The sequence below is a fragment of the Pseudopodoces humilis genome, chromosome 5, assembly GCF_049639895.1.
Source record: "Pseudopodoces humilis isolate 2021_Gansu_Grassland_sample_001 chromosome 5, ASM4963989v1, whole genome shotgun sequence".
Lineage (NCBI taxonomy): Eukaryota > Metazoa > Chordata > Aves > Passeriformes > Paridae > Pseudopodoces > Pseudopodoces humilis.
Window position 1 is genome coordinate 49,315,432 of NC_142204.1, and position 22,217 is coordinate 49,337,648.

At 40.0% G+C, this 22,217-nt stretch overlaps 1 protein-coding gene across 6 annotated transcripts in view; it reads left to right on the forward strand.

Moving 5' to 3' along the window:
* The window catches only part of ST7 (suppression of tumorigenicity 7), a 134,522-nt gene that overhangs the window by 72,168 nt on the left and 40,137 nt on the right, over positions 1-22,217 (forward strand). For 2 of the 6 annotated variants that reach the window (XM_005519245.3, XM_088054950.1), the window contains exons 3-8: positions 8,222-8,381; positions 12,542-12,596; positions 13,191-13,306; positions 14,468-14,543; positions 16,322-16,476; positions 19,520-19,617. In XM_005519245.3, the coding sequence (XP_005519302.1) occupies positions 8,222-8,381; positions 12,542-12,596; positions 13,191-13,306; positions 14,468-14,543; positions 16,322-16,476; positions 19,520-19,617 (660 nt within the window). Of the gene's footprint in view, positions 1-7,817; positions 7,917-8,221; positions 8,382-8,901; positions 8,957-12,541; positions 12,597-13,190; positions 13,307-14,467; positions 14,544-16,321; positions 16,477-19,519; positions 19,618-22,217 lie in introns of those variants that run through there. The other 4 variants (XM_088054952.1, XM_088054951.1, XM_014249059.2 and 1 more) reach the window with 4 other exon arrangements.

A 22,217-nucleotide genomic window follows, 5' to 3' on the forward strand; every position in this document is an offset into this window, starting at 1 on the left:
AGAATATAACAGAATGGTCATCTAGTCCAGCTGCCTGATGACTTCAGGGCTGACCAAAAGTTAAAACATGTTTTTGAGGGCATTCTGCAAACACCTCTTAAGCACTGACAGGCTTGGGGCATCCTCCAGCTGTCAAGGAATCGTGTTCTAGTGTTTCATCACTTTCTCAGTAAAGATATTCTTCCTGATATCCAGTCTGATCCTCCCCTGTCACAGCTTTGAACCATTCCCATGAGACCTGTCTCTAGATAGCTGTAAGAAAAGATCATCCCCCCCCCCCCTCCACTTCCCCTCCTCAGGGAATCATTGCCTTTGTCTTAGTCTTAGTCTTGTTCTTTCAAGTTGTATGCTCTTAAAATCTGCTGTACACAAGCTATAGACCCTCCTTCACCACACCAAACTAGGCATGTAACAGGGGCACCAGTAAGACCATGTGCAAGCTACTGCAGTGATAAGTGGAAAAAGGAGAGAGAGAGAGAAACATGGCTGGAGGCTGGTTCACGTCAGATCTACTAATCTCAGAGAAACCTGAAAGCAGCTAGGACCCTGAACACTATCAGTTTGGTTATGGAAATCCACACCTCTCACTTCCACATCGCCTGTAGCTGATGTAGATAAACAAATGGCATCCTTGACTACTTAATGCCTGTGAGACTCTCATCACTTAGATGATTTCAGGTATAAAGCAGCAGGTGCACTGAGTGCTTGCTTGCTCTGAGTTTTCTCATAGCAGAAGGCAATTACCTAATGTCTGCACCTTGGGCATTCATCAGCCTTGTATAGATTGAGCCCCAAAACACAGGACAGAGTTCCAGAGAGATCAACAGAACTTTCAGAATATGAGCAGGAGCCAGACCTGTAAGACTTGGATTCAGTTCAGCAAAACTCACTCAAATGTACAGGAGGAAAACAATGTTACATTCAGCACTGTCACTCAGAAAGAAGAAAATGCTGGGCCCCACCACCGAGATGAGAAGGATGGAGAGAAATACCATGGTTTTCGCAGACACAGTTATGTGTTTGTTGCTAGAAGGCGAAGACAGCAGGAGGAGGTGGCAAGACAAAGACAGTTTATTTTTTGCCCTATTGAATTACATTACAGAATCAAACAGGAATAAAAACTTTGAAGAGTGACTAATTTACGTGGAACTAAATTCATCATTGTGAATCTAGGAACATGTTATACTGTAGTCATGAAGGCAATTTCTGAGGAATGAGCTCAGCAGGCGACTTGTGAGCAAGAAATTTCTAAGTGCTGTATTTTGATGGGAAGTACAAGAAGGAAGTGACAAGAAGTACTCAAGACTAAGATATGGAGAAGGGGTGAAAGGACACCAATCAAAACATTTCACAGAGAAATCAGACTGAGCCTTAACCAAAAGAAATCCCTTAGTATTGCACGAAAAAGTCTGTTATGAACAAATTGAAGAAACAGTGAGGTAATGGAGGTGTAGACACAGAAATCAGAAATCAGACTGAAAGCCTTTTTTTTTTTTTTTGATCTTCACTACTGCTATCAGTTGTTGTTTGCTGTTCACCTTCCTAAATGTGAAAAAGGTATATGTGTAACAGGCAGGTAACAGCCAGGAACCCCCGATTGCAGTGACCAGTGCTGAGGAGAACATGTTTTCTCTAAATTTGATAATGGAAAAAGAACTAAGCAGATGTGGTCATGGAAAGAAGAAACTGCAAGTTGAACAGATCACGCAGCAGAAAAGACAGCTGATTAAGTTCTAGTGAGGTAGTGCTAGCCTCTCATTAGCCCAAGTGTGCTTCAGTTTAATTATTTCTTAATCTTGCTGTTTACTAGTGGCCCAGTTTTACATGCTGTTTACCATCACTAGTAACATGATGAATTGCCTGCCTTGCCACACGCATCAGACTACCCAGCACCATCAGTTCTAAAGGATTCTTAGTCCTGTTAATGGTATAAAGTGAAGTTCCTTTATAAAATAAACATTCCCTTGTCAAATCTACATCACTGGGGTACTTTTTAGACTAGATGTACTATTACTGCTTGGAATTTTCCACCATATGGGCTGGCAGATTTCTTTCCATTATCAGTTGGCTGCAGTTCCTAATCAGAAGGAGAAATCACAGCACCACAGGTTATGAAAGAATGGAAAATTCCATCCTTTCATAAGTGTGATAACTGATGGGAAAGTGATTGCTTTTCCTAACTCATGCTACTAACTCATGAAACAATAAATGCAAAGTTTGGGCAATTAAATACTACATTACTCCTTCACAAAACACTATACTCCTGTCTTATTTTGTCTCTTACTTCATTTTAATTCTTTAGGTAAAATTCTATCCTTGCTGTAGGCAATGTGACTTAACTGAAGCAAGGATTTCAGACCTTATTTCTTATAGATCAGAACTGTACAGAAAATACTTTTCTATAGCATGCATTTTCCTTAACCATTACTTGACTACAGCACATAGTTAAAAACTGAAAAGTTGAAATATTCACTTCATCCAGGCACTGTTGTAGGCATCAAAAATAAGAACAAGATTTAATCCACAGTTGCATTAGAAATACTGTGTTGAACACTTGGTTCCACCACACTTACTTTTAATCCAGTAAAATACAATGTGCTGTCTCACAGAATACAATGAGCTGCACTGTATTCGATGTTTGGGAGGCTGAGGTTTTCCACAGGTAGGGTAATAAAATGGTCACGAAAAACACCTGACTTCCAATAAATGCTGTGAACTAGAACTGTGTAAATGCCACTGAGATTTCTAAATAAAGCCACATATTTAACATGCAGTTATCGCCAAAGTTGCTCAGCAAGTGTGTGAGGCACTTGCACTGCAAATTTATAGAGTCTCAGTTCTAACAAAGCACAGGTAGAAGTGAACCTCAGACTTAAATCTCCACCAAGAATTCCTCGTTATTCTACTTCTGAGCTTGGGACAGTAGTGTCCTCTTCTATACAATGAAAAACATTCTGCAATGAACAAATACCAGGCCTTTCAGATGCAAGAATTAGAAAGCCAGCCTACAGAGGTAGAGCATGAGTCTACACACTGCCTAGCACTGAGCAGCTAGGCTATTTGCTACTGCCCAAGTACATAGCATACTGTCAGAGTCACAGCCTGTTGTAGCCAATGGTGCCAGTACAGGGCCTGAGTAACACAGAAGGGCTTATCTTATTTTCTGTAGATACTAACTGATCTTCTGCTTGTTTCACTACCTTTGTGTAGTCTGCTGCAGAGGGGCAGAAGGGTGGCTTGAGTTCTGGGTGCTGTCACAGACTCTGTGAAAGTCTGACAGTTGTGCAGGGACAGTCTTTGTGGGCAGAAAAACAATACATGGTAACCATTCAAAGTTTCTGCTCTGCTCAGAGAAGGCTCACATGTCAGTAAGGGCAGAATCATTGTAGGGAGTTCCTAAGAAATTGAAAACCCTTACCAAGGAGCAGATGAGAGAGGAAGGATCTATTGGAAGGTAGGCTGTAACCCAGACCACAGACAAGAAAATGGTATTATAACTAGGTGGGGTCTACACAGTGTGAAGAGAAGTAATACACTTAATGCAGGCAATATATTATTTTCTTTTGCGTTTCTGTATTTCCAGAGGTGGATGAAGTAAATAGCTATTTATTTTGAATGTGATGCCCACTAGCACTGCATGTATGTTCTCCTGCTGACACTTTGAGATAAGACAAATGGGGGTTCAGTAACCAGGAGCAGAGTCTAAGAGGATGCTGAGTGGGTGTATTTAATCCAGAAGGAATGGGGGTGCTTATCCTTCAAGGCTGTCATTAAGGACAGTCAGCATGGTCAGAGGCATGCTGTTTCCTAGATCCAAGATGGGCAGGACTGGAGGATCTCCTGGAGTCACTGGCTACTTCTGACAGCTAACTAAAACAGACCAGCAGCTTTCTTTGTTGAAAGGCAAATAGCATTGTATAGTCGCACTCATATGAATAAACATTCTTGCCTCACAAAACATGGATGACCTTTTCCATACTGTCTACTGGAAATAGCCCCTGGGCTGTAATACACCTAGAAAATTTGCAGTCATTGCCTGGGAGGGTTGACACAGGTGCTAGCAAACAAACAGCATGGATTACTTGAGCTAAACCTGTGCTGTGGTCCCTTTTATTTATAAACTAGGCTTAACCATGGAATCAAGTCTTACTATCACTATGCTGTTCCTCCAGAGAGTAAGTTTCCTTTAAATCCATTAGATTGGTTGAAGAGTACTCCAGATCTACCCCTCAGAGATCTGAAAGTCTCATTACAAGGCTGAAAGAGAAATCTGAGCTGTGGAAGTTGCTGGCGAATGAAATCCCTCACTGCTTCAGTTGAAGACTCCATACACAAACACTAGGAGGCAATGACAGAGTGTTTGCTCTAAGACAGGATGGCTTCTCAGATATGAGAAACAGAAAAGCACAATTCAAATCATTGATAGCCATTGCACCAAAACCATCCCTTGTGAATTAATGCATATATAATGGAATATCTGTTCTGAAAAACTGTGAAGGAAGATCAGATCTGTTAGAGAAGTGATGCAGAATATATTCATTACTACAGAGATAAATAAAATTATCTGGGATTGTTTGTATGTGAGAGCAGAGATAAAAGAAGAGGATGGCTATAACATTTTCATTGCACAGGGGAAGAGAAGTGCATTAGGAAGAAAACATGTCGAAAATCAAATACTCCTATATTAAGCAATACCTATACCAGATTAAAAAATAAAAATTCCAATTTGCATTTCTTAACATGCAACGCTGGGCATGTTCAGAACAGGGTTTAACTTGTGAATACTATGGTCCCAAAAATCCCTTGAGGGTTTGGAGATGTTTTCATCTGATTCAGTTTGAAAGCACAGGAAACAACTAGAAAGATCCCCAAGAAGTTTGCCACTGCTGTGAAGGGGACATCACTGAAGATGAGCTCCCCTCCCACTGTATGTATAAGACAGAAATGAGGTGGCTTTTTCTTTCAGAAGTGATGCAGAAATTACCTTTCTGATTAATTTCCTTTCTACTTCAGCTCTCTGTCAATGGGTAATTAATCCTAATAGTAATTTATTCTATCAGATGATCTCTCATCTGCTGAACTGTCAAAAGATTGTTGACTTTGCATGGCTTTCAAATGGATGATGCAGTTAGAAGTCAAATTAGATTTATAGAAATCAGGTTTCAAACCAGATGATGCTGTCTGAGAAAGATGCAAAAATTCTCTAAAGAGAATTTATTGTTTTGACTTAAGTACCAAATTACAGATTACCTCCTCATACATGCTGAACAAATCACTCCAAGCAAAAACTGATGATGATGATGATGATTTATGACTTTAATTTCTAAGAGACTATATGTATTGAAATCTGGTTGATGTTTTCTGGCATTGGATTCATTCAACATAGCAAATATTTTTTAAAGCTGCCTTAAACAATTTAAGAGCTTTAATGCCATTTTTAAAAATAAATAATGTATTTGTAAGTCTAAGGAGGCAGACTTACAGCTGTGTCACATGTGTGTTTCTGTCACTCAGCTGAACTGTAGCAAAGACTACGTTTATATATATGTACATTCTTTGTGATTGTCCCCTCAGTTTCATTGATATTCAGTGTGACAGCTTTCCAGCTGGTATATATTTGTGCAGGACAAGTGGGCTCAAGTGTGCTTTTGTGCTATTCACTCCCTCTCTGGGTTTTACTGACCTCATCTAAAAGCTGATCATGATTGAAATAATGAGCAGGAATTTGTTAGCACATTTTGCAAAGCCTTTTTTTTCCTCTCTTAGAGAAAGTACAAAGCTTGTTAGATGTGGTCTGAGTTTTGCATGGCCAGACTGGCAGCTGTGCTTGAGTCCCTGACTTAGGCTGTAGTGAAATTCTGAGTGTCCCTTGCCTCAGTGCAATATCATAATGTTTCATTCCTAACACCCTCTACCTCTGAGACTTGGGACAGGTAGAACTGTGGCTTTTGTGCCTTGATTTGTTCCAAAGTTTTCAAAGATAGAACAGCAGATCTATGACTGTATTTTATGGCCTTTCTCTTATGGTCAGCCACATGCTTATGATGCTCTCTTAAATCATAAGATATAAACTTTAACCCCTTTAAAAAGTGTGGTGTGCCTAAGAGCATGAGAACAGCTAAAACCTGTGCCAGCTCCCTATCCACCATCTCCAGCATTCAGAGGCAGTGGTGCATGCCAGGTGAAGCCTATCAGCAGTGTGGAACAAGTGTTCAGTGACACTGCAGCAGCATTCTGTTCTTGGCACTTGCCATTCGCACCTGGGTGCTGCTGCAGGCACATGCCAGTGGAACCAGAACAGTGACAAACGCACTTCAGAATCTGTGTAAGGAGGAACTGTCCACGTTGTGTGGGTTTTTGATGACTTGAGTGGGAAAGAGCTCACAAAGATAGGAATATGTTGATGCTCTGGTTTCTCTGTGACCATCTGTTTATCTTCCCAAATGCTATGTGTTCACATAGTCCTTCTATCTTCTCCCCATCAAACTGCCCCATTCTTTCTTGTTGATGTCTCCCAGAAACTGCACTAGATTGTTTTGGGCAGTGACCTCCAGAGCTGCCATGAAATCTTGTGTGAACTCATCTCAAGTAGATACCAGCTTAATTCCCTTTCACTCCTGTGCAGATAGAGTCCTTCGATATGAATCCTCTAGATGCTTTAAAAACACATTGGAATTTAGGGGAAGTCCCAGTGCAGAATGCATGGGGAGCATCTTTTGGAGAGAAACATTTTCCTTCTATGTCAGAAAATCTATTTCCCCCCCACTTTAAAGGGGGTGCAGTAAAAAGTATGGCTTGTCTACAGACAATCCAATCTCATGGAGACAGAAGTAATTTCAACTATATAAAGAGGTCAAGAGAACTTAAAAAAAAATATTGAAGGAGGAAGTGTGTGAAGCCTAGCCTGAGCTTTCCTGGAGCAGGCAGACCCTGAAGAGGCCTTCCAGAGCTTGCTATCTATTGGCTGACCCACCAAAACCCGCCCAACAGCACACTGATGGTGGCAAAGATGTGACCACAATCCTTCCCTTTACTGTTGATTGTGCCTAGTAGCAAGAGATTTTATCAAAGCTTTCAGTACTGGTGTAACACATGGAGATACCGAGGAAAATGGAAAGGGGGGAGATTGTTCGTTCCCAATTATTAGCGCAATCAGTATTACAAAGTCCTGCCAAATTTCTCAAACTCCTTAGATTTGCTTTTATTTCCCATAATATGTAGATGTTTGGGTGATGATTCAAGTGCAACTTAAGTTATTCATTATAAGCATGTGTTTTTTTACAATTTTTACAGTCTAAACCTTTTCCATATTTACATGAAATAGTCTTCATTTCCAGGTTTATGTGGTTTTCTGAAATATGTGTATTCTTACTGAGTAATATATTTTGTGGTGAAAATACCACATACATGTTTATGTGTATAACTTCAATTACAAGGTGTTCTCTTAGGCTGTGAAATAATTTTCCAAGTAGAGCTCTGTAAATAATAGGGGTTTTTTATTATTTGCTAGCTCAACCAAATGCCTGAAAATAAAATTAATTTGGAGTCAGTCAAAAAAAATAAAACATAGTTCAGCTAGGGGGAAAAAAATGCTAAAAGGAACAGGATTCAGCTTCCTGGAGTCTGTTTGGAATTTTTAACTCTTTTTTTTAAACCTTTTTTTTTTATTTTTTTATTTTTTTTTTATTAAACTTGGTGAATGTCTTTGGAAGCATTTAGTGGGGAAACAAGCAGATCTGCTTTACCTCACATTCCCTGTAGAGGGAGCTGAGGCAAGGCGAGGCGGATTCACCCGTGACTGCAGCATCCTATCGGCGTGGCTGATACCGGGCCGAGTGAGGGGTTGTGGGGGGGAGGTGGGGGCTGTTCTCGAAGGCAATTTAAAGAAAGAGGCCTAACAGCTGAAATAATTTGAGGTTATTTGTTTTTTTAAAAAACAAATTGAAAATAATTGCGTTGACAAGATTTGAGATTCTCCACGTAAAGACGGGTCACATTTAACTTCCCCCGTGTTAACTCCGGGCGGGGAGCCGGGGTGTGCGGGGAGGAGGCCGCGGGCCCGCCGGAGCTGCCCCCTCGCTTGCCGGGCTGCGGCGCAGCCCTGAGGCGGGAGCGGGCTGGGGTCGGGGCCGGGAGCGGGCAGCGGGCTGGAGTCGGGAGGGAGTCGGGGGCTGGGGTCGGGGCGGAGGCCGGCGGCCCTGACGGCGTGTGTGCTTTGCAGATCTTCGAGTGGTGGTACTTCCGCAAGTACGGCACCTCCTTCATCGAGCAGGTCTCGGTGAGCCACCTGCGCCCCCTGCTGGGCGGGGTGGACAACAGCGCGCCCAGCGCCGCCAGCGCCGCCGGCGGGGACGCGGACTCGAGCCGCCAGAGCGTCTCAGGTGAGCGGCGCCGCGCTGCCTTCGGGCTCCTGCTCCGGCCCACGAAAAGGCTGAGCTGCCTCATCCATCGCGAACTGCGTCCTTCCGAGTTCACAGACTGTGTCTTGCTCGGGCTGCGCCTTAATGCATTTGTTTTCTCCTTGTTCTGAAAGCCCCGCGAAATTGGACGTGGCCTTTCTGCGGTGTCCTTTGTCCAGCGGAGGGGCCGCAAAGAGATTAAAGGGCTGGAGCATCTCTTACGAGGAAAGGCTGAGGGAGCTGAGCCTGTTCAGCCTGGAGAAAAGACAGATGAGAGGGGACCTCATCGGTGTCTATGTGAAGAGAGGGTGTCAAAGGGAAGGAGCTCGGTGATGCCGAGCAATAGGACAAAAGGCAGTGGGCAAAACCTGATGCACAGGAGCTTTCACCTGAATATGAGGAAGAACTTCTTTACTGTGCAGGTGAACTTGCACTGGAACAGGTTGCCCAGAGAAGCTGTGGAGTCTCCCTCCCTGGAGATATTCCAGCACTGTGTGGATGCAATTCTGTGCCATGTGCTCTGGGACGACCCTGTTTGAGCAGGGAGGTTGGGTGAGGTAAGCCACTGTGGTCCCTTCCAGCTCAACCAATTTTCTGATTCTGTGATTCTAAAGGCAGGTAGTATTTTTGCTGAAATAATTAGTAATAACAAAGTTATAAAAAAAAAAATCAGACAAAGAAGTCAGAAATGTCCATCTGATTTTGCATCACTATTTTTTTTTTTTTTTAGATACTGTAAGTAGTATGTAAACAACATTGGGATTCCACCTTAGTAAGTGGAAGCATGGTGACTTTTAACAGCTTAAAGGCTTGTTATGTTCCTGACTCTGCTATGGCTTTGATCTGTCACTTTGGGCAAGTCCTAACATAGTCAAGCTCTTTTAAAAGGCCTCCAGTTTAGGAGGCATGATTTCAGGCGTTTGTGGCCTGATTTTTACAAGCTTCCAGGCATTCACAGCTCCTACAAGTTTCCGTGCAAAGAGTAAAGGTGTCTGACCCGAAGTCATTCAAGCCTGAGGCACTGATCAGGTGCCTGGTTGCCTGGGCGATGTTTCCTCTGAGAGACAGACCAGCCTGCCTAAAATGAATCAGCCCCCCAAGCACTGGAATCTGTGGAGCTGCAGGGGAAGTTGTGTCCCTGGTTGGGTGTCTTAGCTGCCTGGGGAGAATGAATTGAAAAATTAGCCCATAAGTGATGAAAATGCTGTTACGCTATTGCTTCTGGCGTGAGTGGGAGATACTCCCTGTTAAAGTCAGGGCAGGAGCATCTGGGTTTGCGTTCCTCATCTGTAAAACGAAGCTTATCTGTCTCTGCCCTAGATTGGCTTACAGGCCATAATCTTAATATTGGAAATCAATTAGGGATGTGCCCCTAGAATCAACTACAATTGTATTAAATTTATTTCATCTGTAGGCCTTTAGAATATATCAGAATTTACAAGTGAAGAAAAGTGAATGAAAGGAAAAAAAATTATTTATGGAGAAAACGTTCTACAGCAGAGCTGCCTTTGTCTGTACCTGAGAAATTTTTATCTCTGCTCCTCAGTGTGCATGAAAACAGGCAAACGAAAATTATCTCTGAACTTACATGTTAAATAATGTAGGTGGCCTCACAAAACCTGTTATTTACTGAGTAAGTCTAGTCAAGGAAGCCTCCATATAGCACAGCAAATTCAGCTGCTGTCACTCTCCTCTGAAGGGAGGCTGTGAATAGCAACACTGCATGGCCCAGGATATTAGATTTGGGTGAACTGGCAGAAAGCATGGGATGGCTTAGGAACACCTGTGTGCACTCATCAGTGTGCTCAGTCACTTCAGTAGCTCTGAAATAACTCCTGTCATTTTAAAGCAGAGGGCACAATATTTTGACTAATGAGGTTCACACAAGCATCTTGACATTTTTGATACAAAGAAATGATCAAGGATTGTGTTTGCTTTCAGTGCATTGACACTGACAGAGACTCTTGGTGTCTCTGGACAGTGTGTCTTAATGGGTAGCCTGTTATTTGTGCCTTCAGAGAAGTATCAGCGCTCAAAAAGTGCTCATGGAAAAAGCCTCTGAAAGGTTAAAATAAGGACATAGTTATGTTATTAGTTTGTAATGTAGCAGAAAAGGCAGCCTTTTTGGTTTACCATGCATTAACACTGGGATAGTTCTTTTGCTATTCAACAAGATGGAGATGGCTTTTTCTCTTGGCTCACCACGTGTTCCTATGTAGATGTTTGACTATGGTAGAACGTTGCAGTCGGTACCTTTGTCTTTAGAAAGGTAGGAAAAATGATGTTGTACTGAGACCATGGTGTTTGCAAATACCAAGACAAAAGGAACTACAGAACACCATATTTAATTAGCCACACAGCCAAAGCATCACCAGGACATGAAGATGGTAATAAAAGGCCCTCTTCACCTCTCCTTTTTGTTCTCCAGTTCAACCTTTCCCAGCTACAGTGCCAAAATATTTCATGCTTTGGATAAAGCATAACCACTTGAATTCAAATAAGAACAAAAAGTGTCACTGCAATCACATAGTTGTTACCAATCTCATTGGCTGCAAAAAGAGTAAGTCAGCACATTGAATTATACCTCTGGAATTGAGGAGTCTGATGTTGATTTAATATTTACAATGGTTTGAAAGTCATATTATGTAAAAGCTGTCAGATTGAAGCTTGTCAAACAGCCATACCTTCTGGCTGCACAACAGAGCAGCTGAATGTCAGTCAAGCACTTCTACTGAGTAAACCAGTGGAACTTTCTAATATTAGCTGCCTGCTGAAATGGGTACTTGAAAGATACACTCTTTCCTAAAGCGTGCCTGTTCCTCTGTCTGTTCCGTGCACTTGCTGGGTAAGCAGCAAACTGAGGGCCCACCTTCTATTCTCCTTCACTAGTTTATGTGTTGCTGAGGGTGTCCTTCTGTTACTGGGAATAATTTATGTCAAATGCTTTCTGTCCATGTCACTGTAGCCCCATACTCAGATGTAGGAGCTATGTCCATGAGAAAAGAGGAGGCCTTGACTTGCTGTTCAGTACTTCTTTTGCTAACAGAACAGGTATAAAGAGAACAGACATATTGTTACCATAAGGACACCCTTCAGACAATCTTCTGCCAGAAAACTGTTGGTTTGATTTCTTTAGAAATGATGTAACAAAAATTTGTAGGGAGAAATGTGCTGGTTAACATTTTTAGTGGAAAGCACCAGGTGAAATGCTGGAGGGCCAGTGCTGCTGATGAGTTTCTGCAGAGCACCATGTGAGTGGTCATCCAGTTGCAGATCTGAGATGGAGTGACATGCTGCCTCTCAGTAAGTCTTTGTGCAAATAGTGGAGTTTATTCTGGTCTCACCTTCACTGGAGTGAATTTGTTGAAATTAAGAGAATAAATCTGGTGTTAAATTAAAGGAAAATCCGGAATCAAGACCTCACTGTTTCAAAGGCTGTACAATTTGATTATATTTTTTAAATTTTTGCTTTAAATTACATTGTTGATTTCCATATCTCTTACTTCTTGTAGTGTGAAAAATTCACAATTTTTCCCCCAAGGAAAATTTGTAAAATGTTTTAATATTCTGAAACCTTTGCAATGCAATCAACTTTCCTCTGCCAGTCAATTTCAGCATCTGCTTCTATCTTAAGTAAGATCAGCAGGTATTTCCATGGATTTTATTTCACAAACTAAAGAGGAATTAAATTTGGCAACTGTAGCTGAGATTCACGGTGATTTACAGCATTAACTGGACAGTGATGTTTTTCTGGAGAAATAACAAGTCCATAGGGACTGAGCTAATTGCTATTTTTCAGTGCAATAACCCAGTGGGATCCCTCTTCAGTTCTGCATTATGGTAAATGTGAGTCCTGGAACTAATCAGTATTATCTTTTCATGTGGCATTTGGGGCTTTGTTAGCGGTTATTTGTCTGGAATGATTGCATTTGTTGACACTAATTTATAATTAAATTATTATTTAAGAAAGAAGGAACAGTCTGATTACTTTAATCTCAGTGCTCTTGATGGTTTTTTCATTTGCACCTATAAAAATAAGCCATTCAATAAGGCTCATTGTATGGTAACTGATGTTTTTTATAAACCTCAAGTACCACTGTAATTTGGGAGAGATTCATTATGTGTATGTCTGCTTCTTCCAGAATGCAAAGTCTGGCGAAATCCTTTAAATCTGTTCAGAGGAGCTGAATATAATCGGTAGGTGCTGCAAAATTACATTTTTCAGGCATAGTACTGGCTTAAGGAGCTTAACTGCTTTTCCTTTAATCTAACTTAAGAGATGAAAAAACAAAATCAACTGTGGATACATGCACTCATGTCAGGTTTTTCTGTAATTCATAAAATGTTTCTGAATTAAAAAGGAATTTAAATTCAGGCTAATGCATTTTCTTATTTATCTAATATTTGTAATTTCTCCAGTTTTTGGCAACCTTATTAAAAAAAAGATGGAGTAACCTAAGTGTGTTGTACCTGGTGTTAATGCAGCAATTCTGTTCAAATCCATTATAGCAAAAAAACCTAATGAATTCCATATAGGTTTCATGGAGTCCTAATATTTGAATATATGTGTTACCAAGTTCCTTTGTGTACTTTCCAACATCCTTACTTCCTTAGGCTCAGCTAACATTGCTCCATCACAGTACTGTGAAATGCAGTGTATATGGGGTGGAAGGTTGGCCAGGTGTACTTACTTGGCTATGGCCATCTCAAAGGTCTAGAATTATTTTCTGGATTTGTTTTGCCAAGTGTTACCTCATTAACCAAAATGTCTCCTTGTTGGCACGTTTGCAGGTATACATGGGTTACAGGAAGAGAGCCTTTGACATACTACGATATGAATCTTTCGGCACAGGACCACCAGACATTCTTTACGTGTGACACAGATCATTTACGGCCTGCAGATGCTAGTAAGAGACCTTGTGCACAAATGCTTTTGCTAATAGATTAACAACTGATTTAATCTGATGCAAGGAAAATGCAGTGAGACATCAGTTCTTTTGCATAGATAAGAAAAGGCAAAAGTTTGATCATGCTGGGGAACCACTGTTGTTGAATTTATAGAATTCTAGGTCTGAACAAGTGTCTATATATGTAAATAATCTAATTTATGTTGCTGTGTTGTTTTGCTGTGTTGCTGGAGTCATTCAAAATACCATTGAAAAGTGCAAAGGCTGGTTCCTTTCCTCCTCTATCTTGCAGTGGCTTCAGACATATATACCTTAATTTGCCTCCAGTTGCAGTGTAGTAGGTTGAGTTACATTATTCAGGTTCCATTTAGCTTACACTGACAGAAGACAGAGAGCTGATACAAGGTTTGAGACCTGTATTTCATTCCCTGATGTAGTTAGGTCTGTAAAAAATGGGAACAGCACATTTACAACTGAATTTGTATAAGCAGCTTTAGTTGTGTTAAGCCTGTACCGTGAAGTCCACACACAGACTTTGATTCTACCAAAAATGTACAACAATTATTTCAGTCATTAGAATTTGCCTCTGAAGAGATAAATCTTTGTCTCTTAGGAAGGGAGAGATAGTAATAGTTGGGTGCTCTATTCTGAAGGCATAGTAAGGTAGGAGAGCATATTGTGGTTTTTTGACACTTGATAAACATTAATCCTATATTCTGAACTCAGTGCTGTAATTATGAGGTGGTAATATTAGCCTGGAAGTTGGGTTCCATTTAACATTCACATAAAGCAATAACACAGTAAGGAGCTAGAATAAGAATCCCAGCTATCCCTTTATTGTTTTGTTCCCTGTGGAATCTACTACACCAAGATGAAGTAGCTGCTTGTCTTGGCACTATACTTGGCACTGCAGACAGCCTGATCTCTCAGCCAGACTTTCTCTGGAAAGAAGTTTAATTAAATGAGAGAATAAGAAACAGAGTGTTTGGGACAAAAGCTCCTGTTTGTTATGTATCTTTTTGAATGATCACTGAGCTGTATGAAGTACTCTATAGTGAGTTAGGCTGAGATCAATAAATTCTGTTGTTACAGTGCAGTAGATTCTCCTTGTTAATCCTGTAATAACTGATATTTCTCTCTTCTCCTTTGTCTATTGAATAGTAATGCAAAAAGCCTGGAGAGAGAGAAACCCTCAAGCCCGAATTTCTGCAGCACATGAAGCTTTGGAATTAAATGAGTGAGTGACAATAACAGTAACACTTATTTCCTGTCTTTTAAAAATCCATTTGATGATATTTTAAGGCCGGGAGTTTGCTATAGTAATTTTTAGCCACAATTACAGGCCTATGAAAGGAAAACCTACAACAGAAAGAAAACAGCACAGCTGCATGTTGTGCTAGCTATCCAGAAGATCCTTACAGTAGTGATGACAATGGGAGTCTTCCCATTGATGTCAGCAAGCTTTGGAACAGCATAGAAAAATGGTAATTAAGTTACCTCCTGATGAACATATGAAATATGCATTTACAGGATGGAGAGTTCCCTTTTGGATTTCTCAGTTGTCAAGAACAGAAGCAGGAAAGAAGAGACTCATAAACACATTCTGAAATACTCATTTCATAGTATGAGAGAATATGATGTAATTTGCTGTGACTTTTGGTTCTTGAGTCTGTTATTTTTTCAATGAGAAGTGGTGTATTTTGAGATCCCACAATAAACTCAGTACTGTGATGATTTACTGGTATGGCAAACTGTATAAATGTTGCTAACATGCATAAAGGGAATCTCTTAGGTTGCTGGACTGAGATTTCTACCTTCTAAAATTCCATAAACTGGTGCTTTACAGATTGTCCTTCATGTGCTTCATCAGAAGAAGAGAAAGAATTGTTTTTTCTTGTTAGTGATTTAACATGCAGCATAAAAGGGGAAAGTGAGCTATGAGTCTGTCCTACTCACATTTCACAGAATTACAGAATGGTTGAGATTAGCAGGGATCTCTGGAGGTCAGTATCTAACCCCGCCCTTCAAACAGGGCCACCTACAATGCATTGCAAAGGACCATGTCCAGCAGGCTTGACAACTTCCATGTACCAGTGCTCAGTCACCCTTACAATAAAAAAAGTGTTTCTGATGTTCAGGGGGAACCTCATGTGTCTCATTTTGTGCCCATTGCCTCTGGTCCTGTCACTGGAAGCCACTAAAAAGAGCCTGGCACTTTCCTCTTTTCCCCCTCACTGCAGGTGTTTACAAACTTTGACAAATTCCCCCCCAGGCCTTTTCTTCTCCAGACTGAAAAGTCCCAGCTCTCTGAGCTTTTTCTCATATGTGACATGCCCCTAATTATCTTCATGGCCCTTCATTGAACTCTGTGCAATACATCCATGTCCCCTTTGTACTGGGGAGCCCAGGAGTGGACACAGCACACCCACATGTGGCCTCATCAGGGCTGACTAGAGAGATGATCCTTCCTCTCTAGAGGAAGGATCAACTCCCCCAACTAGAGTGGAAACACTCTAGTGCAGCTCTGCTGCAAGGGCACATTGCTGTTTTGGTTTTTGCTTGGTCTGGGGTGGGTTTTCTTTGCTATTATTTTTGTTGTTTTATTTTTACAATTAAATTTATAATCCATTATTTTTATATGGCAGGTGATACAGTTCTATTGCTTCTTTCTATATCATTACACTAAGGGATATGGTTTATATTAAAACACTAGTGCATAAAGCTAGTCTTGATTTCCAGAAGGAGTTTTAGAGATACAGGCTCAGTGAGACAGTGCTTTACTTTCTGGGACAGTTGTCGATGTACAGTGTACTCAAGGGTTGAGTGAGACAATATCTAAAAATGAGTTATGGTGTTGTTGACAGAATATTTATTCATCAGAATAGTTCATCAGAAAGGTACATGGACAAAATTTCATTACCTCTGTATTTAGAACATCCTTGCCAGCCTGCATGTCTTCATACAGTTTTTACTTCATGTACCTTTCTCATGGTATTTCCTCTGATATTTTTGCAGGTGTGCTACTGCTTATATTCTCTTAGCTGAAGAGGAAGCAACAACAATTGTAGAGGCAGAGAAGCTGTTCAAGCAGGCTCTGAAAGCTGGAGAGGGCTGTTACAGGCGCAGTCAGCAGCTACAACACCATGGTGCCCAATATGAGGCCCAACACAGTAAGTTTTACAGGAGGGAGAGATCTTCCAAAGAGTTCTTTGGATTTGGGATTTTGGGATTTTTTTTTTTTTTTGTTTTCCCCCTAAGAACTATACACTCAGTGTTTGACATTGGCTGGAATGTGGCCCTAGAGCCAGACTATTCTGTTTTAGTCTTTTTGCTTGATTCTGTTGCTGAGCTGTCAATTTTCAGATTACGGATGTGCCTTTATTTTGTTATGGCAGAAGATAATTCAACTTGTACTTAACAGAAAAGAAAAGGTGTCAGAGCCAAAGAAATATGACATTCAGAAAAAGCTGAGCACCCTTTAAAGAAGTTGCCTTTAGCCATTTTGCAAACCTGGGCTCATGTTGTGAAAAGGCAGTATAGAATGGTGGAAACAGGGGTGATGTTTTGCCAGATCTTTTTTCCATCAGCTCTGGGGGTAAATGCTTACTCTGTGTTGTTCTGTGTAAAAGTTAACGAGACCCATTAGCCAGTAGGACATTTGAAGTTAGTTGCATTTATTAAGAAAGGTCACAGAAACATAAAATTTAACAACTGGAATAATAACGTGCTTTAATTCAAAGTCTAGATTTTTGTTACTTTCTTAAAAGTTTTGAATAAGCAGATTTATCTGCTGTGCTATTTATTAGATACTTCTTAAATCTAAGAAAATACATTCACTGACAGTAAACGACCAAAAGATAATAAAGCAAACAGTCAAGGTTATTTCTAGACTACAATGGATATCTTAGGCAAAAATAACTCAAATTAATTACATAAATACAAGCACTATCTTCCTTTTGGGCATCTTCAGGTTTCTGAGGACCTGATTTCACAGCCTCTGGCTATCTTACATAATTTGAAGATTACTGATAAAAACTGTACATAGTAAAATTGTCTTGTTTTAAAAGTGTATACAAGTCTATACCTGAAAACCCGAGGTTTCATAAAGCTTGGGGGTAGTATTTTAAACATTTGTTGGTTGTAAAATCACATTTAGGCTGATTTGTTCATTTTTGGTGAAAGTAAAAATAATAGCGCAGCTGAGCCCTTGAAGCAATTTTTGGGCTCTATAAGCTGAGCAGGTTTATGGTTGTGTGTGAAACCTTAATTTGTGCACTCAATCCATCCTGAGTGCAGCAATTCTATGAAAAGTACACAATAAGTAGTTACTGAGCAATGTCACAATGTTTTTGTCCAAGGTAACCTGGGAAAGTTTGTGCAGGCAGACACAAGTATGGTGTTTCTGTAACCCGTGTGTACTAGGTGGCTGCCGTCATCATCAGATTTGACATCCTGAACCTTCAGTAGTGCCGCAGAGGAAGTAACCCATTGAATCACAAAACTAAGTGCATTGTCACAGAGCAGGGAGGCTGAAAAGTGACTGCCAGCTCTGATTGTATCTTCAGGAGGGGCTAGATCATCCCACTGTTCTGTACCACTTGGTCTGCCCTTGAAAATGTCAGTGTGCACCCCCAGAAATTAGAGAATCTCCAGCGTCAGATGTTGCATTGGACACAGGGGCTTCTCGTAGAATATTTATAATTATATGCTGGATTTTGGCATGGTTTATGAAGGTGGAGAGGAGGGAATGTGGAGGAGAGACATGCGCTGCAGTTCCATGGTTCTGAGAAGTCTTGCATTCCATTTCATGGTCTTCAGAGTTAATTCTGGGATGAAAAGTGGGCATTTCATCTTTTAAAGGTGAAATACACTGTAATGTCCTGAACAACAACATATTGTTCTATGTTTCTGTTTATTCATATATTTCACCTCCTTCATAAAATATTTTGTTAGACGATAAACAGTAAATAATAGCTTTTAAGAATAAATAATGACTTTGAGTACCCAACTTGCCATCTTTCAAATGGTGATAGATTATAGGAAGCAAGAGCAATTTTATTTTTAAGGTTGCTCATGTTAGGCATCTCAAGGTATTAGCAACCTCAGAGAATTTTGGCCTGAAAAATTATCTTGATATCATAGTAAATAGATGCCTTTTGACCATTCCTGTTTAAAATCCTGAAAAGAAGCTTAAACTGAAATGTATACCTCATAGCACACTACATAAACATGTCGAAACAGATGTAACTAATAAAATTGTGTATTAAATATATAAGAGTCAATACAGAGATAAGGAATTAGGTAATATAGAATACAGCTAAAGAAATTCTTCTCTCCTTATTTATTTTTTCCTCTAAAGTAAGTCCTTTCGAGCTGCTGCTTAATCTATTTGAAAATTTTAATCACAGCTTTAAAACTATTTGTAGGTATTTGGAATGTTTTCAGCACACATGTTGTTCTTATTATGAAAGGCTTGAAAATGCTAGGAATAGGCTAAAATCGTTACAAACCACATGCTATACACAGAGATAATTTGTAGCAGGTGTCTTACATTTTCATGATTCAGTGATTTTATAGATGATTATCTGTCTATTAATTTCCTGTTGGTCAAGAAGTATTTTAAGAGCTTACATTCAAAGCAAATGAGAAGTGAAAGAAGTAGGAATTCTCCAAGAGAATAATTATAACTGCTGTTTAGTTTCTGTCATCTTTGCTGTTGAGGAATCTTCTGGCACACAGGACTATCATATCTGAAATATATTAATTTGCCATCTGTAATTAGTGGTGTGAGGAATCTGAAGATGATAATTGGGTAATGGGTAAAGGCTGTAAACAAAAAGTTCAGAGTATACTTTTCTTCTAATCATTAAGAAGAAGATTGTTAGGAGGATGAAGATTTACTTTAATACTTCTTGTTAATAAACACGTACATAACTGTACCTTTAGGTCTGCTTATATTTCACTAGTGCAAGGCCAACCTAAGAGTACCTATTTATACCACTGTATATCTGGATTATTTCCACTGATTTCAGTGCTATTATGGCACATCTTCAGAATTTGGTAATGTTTTATTAAAATTCTTGTGAAGGCATTGATGGTAGTGAGTAAGAAGAAGACTGAAAGTAAACTGTGTTTCCTTTTGTGTTGGTATACTAAATGAACCTTTGTTTTATCTTTTTTGTCTTAATGCTGTTTCTTTTTCCTCTTACACAGGAAGGGACACCAATGTGTTAGTATATATTAAAAGAAGGCTGGCAATGTGTGCAAGGAAGCTGGGAAGGACCAGGGAAGCAGTGAAAATGATGAGAGATGTGAGTTTGGATTTCTTTTGCACATGTGATTTACATAATAGTAGTATAGAAATGATACATTTTATATTAGCAAGAATTAACAAGCAAGCATTCCTGCTTCATTCAGCACTGCTGATAGTTCTTTTGTATGTGTAATGTTCATAAAGACTAACTTAAGTGATCATTTAATTATAAGGTTATGAAAGCAACATCAAATACCAGATGGATGGTTACCCATGCAAACTGAATTTCCCATCCTGGTACATGTGCAATGAAGTGCGGTCTTTAATTGTCTGATCACTTAGTTAGTAATACTTTTTTTCTGAGCCACGTGGTGAATGCTGCTGACTTCATAAGCGGGTCTTAAGTATTCTGTTTTCTTCTTCAAAGCTGCAGTTTGGCTCTGTTTGTGTCACACTATTCAGCTCTGAGGACAGTGTTATTTATTAATGCAAAACTTATCACTGAAAAGTCAAGCTCCAAGTAATGAATCTGTAATTAGCTGAACCCCCTCTGAGATAGGGGCTGACTATTCTGTCTCTGTAGGCAGGGGAGCTACCAATTACCAGTCAGTAAGCTGCAATGCTACAGACTTGAAACACTGAACAGGAGCTATTTCGGAGATGGCAGAAGGGGCAGCAGTTCACATTAGGCAATGTACATGTTTAAAATATGTAAAATGCTCAAGTTTACATGTAGCAGTGGATGCCAAGCATTTCTTTCAGTGATATAACCAGGATGCAGATTAGGATCACAGTTCTTTGAGAAGATGACTTATATCACCTGAGGTAGCAAGCCTGTGACAGAAGGAGGAATGGAGCCCTGCAGCTCTGGGCAATGATGGTAAAACTGCCTCCCAGTTTCCTTTATTTCTTACACTTCACATTCCAGCTCCCACAAAAAAAAAACCAAAAAAAACCAGAAGAGATTAATCCAGCAAGATACATAGTTCTGTAAATTAGGATTCAGGTGTTAAATTTTAAATGCACAAAATGAAATCCCAGACCTGAATGAAGCACCTGTAACGTGTTCTTTAGGCAGCTCAGATGAATGGTCCAGGAACCTGCCTAGTGAAAAGGGAAATTCTTGTTACATGTCAGTGGGAATTTTTATGTAAAAAGGAAAGTGACTTTCTCTGGAGCTGAGGCACTTGCATCAGGGGCAATAGGGCAAGTGTGTTTGCCGGCTTGGAATCCAGGACTCCTCCTCCTGTAGCTGGAGCACTCATGAGTATTTTTTGAAAGCACTGAGCAGAGTTCATTGTAATAATGCAGGTTTTCATCCTAAATATCTACAGATGGCAAATGGTGAGTAACTTTGTTTTCTGACTTGCTGGGACTCTTCAGGCACACAACTCTCAATCTCCAGAATCACTGGAAACCCAGACAAAGGTGTTGAAAAAGAGCTTGTTCAAAAAACAGCCATTGTACAGCTAGGAGTGTGAGAAAGAGGGATGAGGAAGAAGGACCTGGTTTAGCAGTCTTCTGGTCAGCTGGGAGAATGTTGATTTCAAAAACATTGTTTTCAGTCCAGCCAGCTCCGCCTATTCTCTATGAATTTTGTTACACAAGCACTGTGGGATGAATACTGAAATGTTTTTGGGACAGACATTGGAATTCTAAGTTCTGGCATTAATACACAAGAAAGATAAAATTTTGAATTACCCATTCAAATATCACACATCATAATTATGGCAAATTCTAGAGCTTACTCTGGGCTGCTGAATGTGTTTTGTGATTTGTAGATAGGGCTATGGGGATTGGATACTCTGTGAAGCATTCTTCTGCTGATGTCAATATGTATGGATAGCTGTGTATGCAGAATACTTAGTTTGGGGACTTGGGTGGTCTGTCTAGTCCTAGATTTCTTCTGCAAAGTGAGAAACAGTTTTGATTAGTGAATGACTTATTGTTTCACTAGAGATAAAACTGTCTGAAATTAATAAGCAAAATAGAAAATTGTTGAAATTAAGTACAATGTGGATCTCAAGAAGCAGCAATAACAGGGAGACCCAAAGTCATCAATTATTAGACACTTGAAGAACAGAAAACATTCAATGTTTTGAGTCTTGTGAAAACACAGGAATGTTTTGTTAAAATGAAAGGACTGGATGCAAGACAAAGAAGGTATAAAGATGGAATCTCATCTTAGAGAGTTTCAACTCAGTTCAATGCATTCTGTGTTTTTTCACATACAGACACTGAGCCAAATCCTCAGAACTGGATTTAGATGCCTCTAGAGCTCTTCATTTTAAGCAAGCAGAGCTGAGAATTATCAAGTCTCTAGATGTAATATTAAAGCAGTAGTAACTCAAGGTCACAGCTCCAGTACACTGGGAGCAAGATTAGGGTCAAGTCAGCTTTGCAGATACTTCTCTTAGACTGGCTTGGAGCTACTTATTTCTGATGAAGGCATATTCTCCATTTCTTCATAGAAGTCATAAATAGTACACTTACAGAGAGGTTTGAAGAACATGAATCTGTCATTGAAGGTTTCTTTGTGATTGATGAGGAAGGAGATGAATTTATTCATCCTAAAAAGAATACGAAGAATATGTTGGCTAGGGACTGCTGAATCTAACATTAGGGAACAGAGGGCGGAGGTCCTGTTTGTGTTTGAAA